Consider the following 8,592-nt stretch of genomic DNA (forward strand, 5'->3'; position numbering starts at 1 on the left):
TATGCACATGTATATAAACAGCACTCGTGCCATAAAGTGTATTCTGATGAAGGCCAGACCCACGGCCGAAACGTCAATAAAATCACTTCGTACGTGCGTCTTCTTTCCTATACGAATATATATATATATATATATATATATATATATATATATATATATATATATATATATATATATATATATATAAAGTTTTTTCTGCGTTTCAGTGGAGACTGGCATTTTACTCATCAGCAGAATGAATTGAAAGGGCCGTAAAACACTGTGCAATCTAGTAGCTTGTTTAATCAATAGCTTGAATACAGTTTTTAAACGACGATTTATTTTCAAATATTGCAGTACTTCAAACGAGGGCGATTCTGTCTGCAGTATTTGTACATTCAAAAATACGTGGATTCATGACTGCTTGTTGTGTTGCTACACTAAATTGTATATTTCGGCCACATGTTCTAACCAACACTGCGATAGTATACTTCAACCTTCTTGCGGTATTCTCGTTGCATTGACTTATTTCGCTGCAAAATATCCTTCCACAAGGAACTTTTTCTGTTATCTGACAATCTGGCCAAGCGCGTGTTCACGAACAATGTCGTATCACTTACTCTCAACAGGTTTCTCGGTTTACTCAGTATAACGTGTCCGGATATATCCACCAAGTTTACATTGGCGAAATCTCCCACGATGCCGGTCACATAAACGTCCTCGATCCAGAAGTACGGGACAAGAACCGCAGCATCGACGATGGCAGATAGCAGAGCCGGCTTCATAAAGTATGCGTCTCCAGCACAATAGTTAGGGTACACTTCTGATGTGTAGTCGTCTTTACTTACGTACCACTCACTAGTTCTCTTTCGCACTGGAGCAATGTTTTTGTAAACAACACAATGGATGCCCGTGAGCCACATTACGTTGCTGTTCACGTATGATGACAAAGCATAGACGTTGACCAATATGTCTGCGTCTATCTTGACAATAGTCGCAGAGTCGGGAGAACAGTATTCGAGAACCCATCTTGCACCGAGCAGAAATTTAAAGGAGAGGTTGTGGCGGTCCTCCGTGACGTTGAGCACAACAATGTCGCCTTCTCTAACGGCTTCACTTTCGAGCACCCGTTGTTGCCGTGCATTAGTAGAACTTCCAACGAAGAAAAGAATGCTGGAATTCACAGAAGACTGAAGATAAGGATCGCCAATGGTCTTTCTCAGCCACCGCCGCTTTTGTATGTCAGTTGGAGTGGTATATACGATGAAGAGTATTCTGAGAGAAGACTTATTGCACGCTGTTAATATCTTCCAACCATATATCGATCTTGGCGCCGCAGTTTTTTGGCTGTAGCTTGTTGCGTTTTTCATTGTAGGAGATTGTCTATGAGTCCTTAAATTAAATGTACGATGGTCAATGAGTAGCACCGCTATAATGAGGGCGTCCACAATAATAAGTAGTCTGAGGTACTTTTTTATCCGGTAAGTGCTTCTCCAAAGATTGGCAAATGTGCCGCTCTCTACCATCTGTAGAACGGCTCTAGCACTAGACGAGATCGAAGTGCAGTATCTGTAGCTTTTCACGAAGTCAGGACGTGTCCAATACGCACGAGGAGATTGATACCTTCTAACTTCAAGAATAACAGCGCTCGCTGCGTAAGCCCCTCGGCAGAGTTGACGTTTGTTAAAAAAGGCCGTTGAAATAAACGCCCACCTGTTGTGACATCGGCGTCTAGAAAGGCTTCGTGTGATCTTTCGCGAGACGACTACATGTGTGCTGTGACCTTACTAGCGTCGAGCTGTACACAGCACTTCGTAAATTATTCGTTTAGAAGAACATGACGCGTCACAGTGAGCATATTTCTTGTTACTGGTGGGACTGCATAAGCAAATCTTCCCATCAAACACCTGTGTTTATTAATACTATTGGGATGCTAGCCTATGTACTCGCCAAAGCTGATTCACTGTACTATGTCTTCGGCAGATGTTATGCTGTCATGCACAACTGACAACAGCTCCGCTACTCATGCGAACATCATTCTGAGTGCGATGATTTTATATCCTAAAACAATAGTTCACAAATCACACGTTATTCGCAGTAAACTCCTGGAAGCCTCACACAAATATGTTAGCGCAGAATAAAATAAAATATATTGAAGTTTTCGTTATACCTGAATGGTAGCAAACCGAATCGAGGCCAAGCAAAGTTTGACAGGTTGAGTTGAGTTGCGTTGAATAAACTTTATTTGCGCAACGGTTGCTGCTGTGCCCGGGGCTAGGCTGCCAGGGACACATCGTTCGAGGAACACCTTTTGGTGTGACAGGTGACACTCACAGTCTCAAAATAGTTTGTAGCGTCCATGAGCAATAGGCCAAATACACTAAATTAATAGATACAAGCGCTTTATGAGGATATCTTTCTGGGTTCGAGTCATACCTGCGTTTGTACATCTACCTAAATTATATATGGGGGAAGGATCGAACAAACTTTATTTAAAGTCCAGCAGTTCCCTTCGGGCGAGGTGGTGGGAGAGGGAATTACACCTGTCCTTTCCTCCTTTCCGTCGACAATGATGGGGGTGCCTCAGGTGAGCGCTAGAAGTTCTTGGACTCAGGCGCCATCTCCGACTTGCCGGACGGCCCAAAAAGCTAGTCGGCCACCTCGTTGCTGATGATTGCTGCCTCCCAGCGGCAGTGACACTGAAGCAGCCGATCCGCAGCAGTGACCGCAGCCGCGGTGGCGAGCGGCCCCTCCCCTTGCGCAGTGGTAGCAGCAATAATTATCCTCCGAATTCACGCCTGCCTAACATGCGTCACGATATGAGCGGCGGCAGCAACATTAACTTTTCCGGCACACTCCCAAAGCATGTGCCGCAGTGTGGCCCTTTCCCCGCACGCTTTACACGCGTCCGTTGGGTATATGCTTGGATAACACAGACGTTGTATCACTGGGCTATGCTACGTATTTGTTTATAATATTCTCAGAGTTACGACCTGTCTTCTGTTTAAATTGTTGTTTGGTGGTCGGTAATCGCCCCTGTTTACCCTGTAATGTTGTGTAATGTCGTTGATTATGGTCAGGCGATCACCCCACGACCATTCCGGTTGTTGTTGTTGTTGTGTTACTAATGTTATCATCCCGCTCTTGGAGATATAGGCAGCCACCGAATCAGCTGTGGCACGACGAGTTAACGGCTTTTCAGTTTTGAAATGCGAGGATGACGATGTCAAGGCCATCGCTTCTCGGAGCTCACCGCCGTCCTTTCTACCTTAACTTGATTAAATTATCTAGGCCACGTGCCACGAGATGCGGCCGCGCGCAAAGCCACAGACGGCTACTTGCGAGTCGTTAATCACGACCTCAGCTTGCGGCGCCACGACTACACAGTAAAAAAAATAAATCTGAGGTCGGAATAAGACGCTTGTCCTCTAGCGTCCCCCCTAGTCGGAGCAATAAATGCTCCGGACCTCTTGAGCAGATTTTTCGCTCTGGCTCGCTGGAGAAAGGCGCATCCGAAGCACTTTTAAAAGATACTTTACTCCGGTCTACCGGAGTGCCGCCGGAGTACCTTTCACAGGCATTTTCTTTCGGCTGGCCGGACTAATTACGTGGCATCTGCGGAGCACTTTTCGCGGGTTTTTTACTCCAGGTAATTGGAGCGTTTGTGTGGTACCTCTGGAGTATTTTTCGAATGTACTTACTTCGTCCGGATAGAATTTTAGTAAGGTGGACCAGTACTTGTTTAAAGTGTTTGCACCATTGTTTATTTATTGTATGCTGATCGTTTCACGCATTGGTTATATGAAGGAAGTCTCAATTCTCATGCAAGCACTGCAGAGGTACAGTGTATTCTATGTGCACCACCGTAATGGTCTAGTGGCGAAGGTACTCGGCTGCTGACCCGCAGGTCACGGGATCGAATCCCGGCTGCGGCGGCTGCATTTCCGATGGAGGCGGAAATGTTGTAGGCCCGAATGCTCAGATATGGGTGCACGTTAAAGAACCCCAGGTGGTAGAAATTTCCGGAGTCCTCCACTACGGCGTCTCTCATATTCTTATGGTGGTTTTGGGACGTTAAACCCCACATATATATAAATCAATCAATCAGAGTATTATTTCGCACACAGCTCTAGCAGATGAAATTCAAAGAAACACTCAAGTTTTTATTCCTTGATTTATTCAAAATAAGCAGCCGATTCTGGATCATTGCCCAGCATTTGGAAAAAGGAGACAAGAATAAACAAACTTGCAAAAAGACACCAAAACAAAACACAATAATACAGATCAGATGAAATCAACAGCACTCAAGTTTGCAGCGCAGAGCTTCACAATGAACCATATAATGCTGAGAAATCATGCACGACAAATGAAGAAAGTGCGGCCACCGAGAACAACTCTTCATCATCCCCGAAGGACCATCCATCAGATTCATTGATAACGCAAGGCTTGAGCTGATCTATAAAATAATCTATAAAAATAGTTATACATATTAACTGCAAACCATGCGACAGGGATAAAAACTGAGAACACTCAACCCACAAACACTATAGAGTCTGTGAGTCTATGAGAAGAAGCAACTTCTAAAACTGACCACACATTCGCGCGCACACGCACACGCACACGCACAAAGACAGGATGAGCGCTCAATATCAAGAAGTACATCTGATGTAATCCGGTGTGAGACAGCGGCAACATGATAAAAACACACCTCCCTGACGTGAACAAAGCTCAAAACAGGTCAAATATCTTTATATGTTTCTAAATCGATAGCTCTACCTTTGCATAAAGATTCATAAGCAATTTTCGAATAAAATAATATTATTTTTGTACCCGCAGGTCGGGAGGTCAAATCCCGGCTGCGGCGGCTGCACTTACGATTGAGGCGGAATTGTTGTAGGCCCGTGTGCTCAGATTTGGATGCACGTAAATAACACCAGGTGGTGGAGATTTCCGAAGCCCTCCACCTATGGTGTCCCTCATAATCATATTGTGGATTTGGGATGTTAAATCTTACACTCCAATCAATCAATCTTATTTCGGTACTCTTCTAGACAGCATCAGCAATGCCCCTCCCGATAATATTCTAATTTTATCAAAAAATAATTTTGTATATTACAGTTGCATTTTATTGCGTGCTCATTGTCATATTTCTAGCAAAGTGGGCCCTTATAGCTTGCATGGTTGCGGCCTGTCTCTAAAGAAAGTCCATCTTATCTCGAAATAATTTTCAAGATTAGTTGGCATTTTTGTTTCTTAATTTGCACTACCTGTTCTGTTTCGATACTTGTCGTTGTGAACATTTTTCGTAGTAGTTATGGTATGAGCATGTATTTCTGCAAGATGAACATCTTCAAGCACAAAATAAGGAAAAGTTAACTATACGTATATAAACAAATAAGCAATAAAATGCACAAACATTACGCCACCTTAGCAAACGTCATTTTCACACAAATAACAGAAGGCCGACCAGTTTACTTAATTGAAAGGTCTGTGCACACGTTCGGGGACCCCAGAACGTGATGCACGTGAAAGAATTACGACGAGCGTTCCAGGCTTGAAGAACTTTTATTTTCCCCTCTTCTGTTCACAAGCCAGTGTCGTTGCATTTCCCAGGTCAAAACTACGTCTCAGCACTGTTCGCACTCCGACTTCCGCAAAAAAAAAAAATCTGCAGCTACAGTCCTGGCAGCACGACTAAAATGAGGGAAAAATGCAGCAGCAAGGATAGTAAACTTTCGATCACCAACACAGAAAATACGGCTATTTTTTTCGAAAGGGTGCCTTCTCCTTGCTGTCTTTCTTTCACTACAATGTCACCTCCGTCTTAGAAGGTTGAGCCTGGCTGTCATACGGGTTAACTTTATGACAACGTCCCATTCGCCCTCCTTTTACAGAAACGTCGAGCACTGCACGACTTGTTCTGCCAAGCAGTCCCTCTCCTTTTGAAAGAAGATCATCTTTCTTGGGATCCTTCCCTGCAAAAACTTTGGTCTGTCTGCCTGTCTGTCTGTCTGTCTGTCTGTCTGTCTGTCTGTCTGTCTGTCTGTCTGTCTGTTTGTCTGTCTGTACATTTGTCTGTTTGTCCACTGTGACCACAAACTTGGTACTCTAAACAGCGCAAGCCGACACCCCGAACGGTCGACCCAATCTGCAGCGCCCACCAATGTTGCTCAAGAATCAGCATTCCTACGTGTGCGATTGTCAACTAAAAGCAATTATTCCGCATATCTCAGGGACCATAACAACACATATATGTTCTGCATGTTCGTCTGTTACTAGAAGAGGCATACATAAGTAATACTAAGGACCATAGCGCTGCGCTGACCATGCAACACTTTAACGAAGAAGCGAATGTTTCCAATGCTTTGCAAAGACGACACGGTGGTGGCACCTACCCGTCACCTTGCGTTGCACCTTATCACCTCTGAGACGGTCGCACACGCCCGTCTCAGGGACACGCACTTTTTTTTCCTATAAGAACTGCCAGATGGCGCTCATGCCTCACGTGTGACGTGACTTGATGCGTTCGTTCGCCTCCGCTGCTTGCTCGAGCCACTTTAACGCAGCGCCTCCGGACTACCATTCACCACTTTTCTTGCACAGAAAATCAAATAAATGTTTTGTTTACTCTACCCACACACAAGACTATCGTCTTTCGATTACATTTGCAGATTACATGCATATACGGGGCCAACTTTTTTGCATTCCTCGTTTCTAGTATCGTCAGTTTGTTTCACCCCTCTCTTTCTTTTCTTGAAAGCACGAAGAGTGCAGTATACTTCTAGAATAATGTCTCAGATACCACACATCCAACCAAAATAACTTTTTCACAAGCAACAGTGCGCGTATGCGTTCTAAATGTCTGGACCATAAAAATTGCCCTACCTCAGTTCCCTACTTTGTAAATAATTATCGCTGATTTTGCTTATTCAAGTTTTCTTAGTTCAACTTACTTGTTCTATCAACATAATTTTTACTCAGTGGTAGCCCTCAACCTGGCGTTTATTGATATAGAAAGCGGACAGATGTTACCGTTGGGGTTAACAAGACCAAAAATATCTTTTAACCAGTTAGGTTTACCTATAACGTTTCATGGAATCAACTTGAAACTATACAATCGAAAAAGTTTACACCCATAAGGGTGTATTTTTGTCCTATGGGCAACACTCTTTTAGGGTGTCTAGGAACACCCTAAACAATGAGGTGTGAAACACCCTGAAACCGTAGGGTGTAAAAAAACGTTACACCATACTTTAATAGGTGTTTATGTACACCCCTAAACTATGGGTGATGAATGAAGCTACACCCATGCGAGTGGGGTGTAACACTAAAAACCCCCTTTAAACGATGGCAGTTATATAGATAAGCATACTTGATCAAATGAAGCGCAATTAACGGGACAACAGAAGCAGAGACACAGGACGTGATACTTAGTCTTGTGTGTTGAGAAGAGCCTTTATAGCACTTCATCCCATCAAATATGCATCACCAACTGGCCCAAGCCTCAATCGTTCTACAGGAGAAGCATATATGAACCTTCTCTGTGGCTGGCAGGGAAGAAGGAAGATACTGGTGTCACCCACTGCACTTATACCTGCATGCATATAGCTGATAAAATAAGGTGCAGTGGTCTTGAATGAGCTGCATAATACAAGTGTATATATGTGTAGGTAGACTGGGCCAAAAACGACAAAGTAGGACGCGGCAGGCACTTACACATACACATGCACACTCACACACACACACACACACACACACACACACACACACACGCGCGCGCGCGCGCGCACCACACCACAGTAGTGCAAGCAGTAACTTGTAGTGTAAGGTTCAACGGAACATAACGCCGAAGCAAAAAACAATTAGGCCCATATGTTCACATATGCCTTTATTCTAGAAAAACTGCAAGTATGAGAAACAAGACTCTGATGGCATTCTGCAAAATTTTGAAATATCTCACGTGACCAAGTTTTTTTCTTGCTCTGCTAGAAATTCGTTGTTTTCAATACAATAAATCCCACAACTTTCAAAAATATTTGCGCTAGTCGGGCAAACGACTGAGAGGTATGGCGTTGATTGACACCTATACAATAGAGAAAAACACCTAGAAAGAGTAAGTGAGTTTATGGTGTCATATTTACAACCTATTATATCTCGCAGTATAAATTTCGACTTTAAAAATTAGAACATTTGACAAGGTAGTGTAATTGGGGTTGTAATAATGTAATATCAGTGTTGGTATACTTCTAACTGCAAAACCATAGGTCGTCACAGCTGCTTGTACAATCATCTTTAGCTGCTGAGATGACTGGTGCCTTCGATAGAAGTGGGGCGAAGCTGTTCTTTCTGTAAAGGAAACGCAATCCCGGAAACCTAAAATAAGTACACAAGGAATAATGACCGAAACTTCACAAAGAGTGCAACATACAGTGTGCCCTCTACATAACTAACTGCTTCCTTGTGTGTAAGTACAAATTGAGTGCATAGCAAGCATATTCAGTTGAATGGGGTTCCACAGCAGTAAGAAATGCTGGAAAAGGTATGCTGAGCAATAAACGCCATAAAAAGCGCGCTGTGACAGAATCATTATAACTTTTGTGCCGTGGACATGAA

At 43.5% G+C, this 8,592-nt stretch overlaps 1 protein-coding gene across 1 annotated transcript; it reads right to left on the minus strand.

Annotated features, from left to right (window-relative positions):
• Window positions 1-297: 297 nt before the first annotated feature.
• Window positions 298-1,666, minus strand: LOC119159883 (beta-1,3-galactosyltransferase 5). Its single transcript, XM_037412695.2, has one exon. It carries the CDS (start codon window positions 1,503-1,505, stop codon window positions 447-449), a length of 1,059 nt encoding a protein of 352 aa, XP_037268592.2. The 5' UTR covers window positions 1,506-1,666; the 3' UTR covers window positions 298-446.
• Window positions 1,667-8,592: the final 6,926 nt, after the last annotated feature.

The sequence above is a fragment of the Rhipicephalus microplus genome, unplaced genomic scaffold (assembly GCF_043290135.1).
Source record: "Rhipicephalus microplus isolate Deutch F79 unplaced genomic scaffold, USDA_Rmic scaffold_23, whole genome shotgun sequence".
Classification (NCBI taxonomy): Eukaryota; Metazoa; Arthropoda; class Arachnida; order Ixodida; family Ixodidae; genus Rhipicephalus; species Rhipicephalus microplus.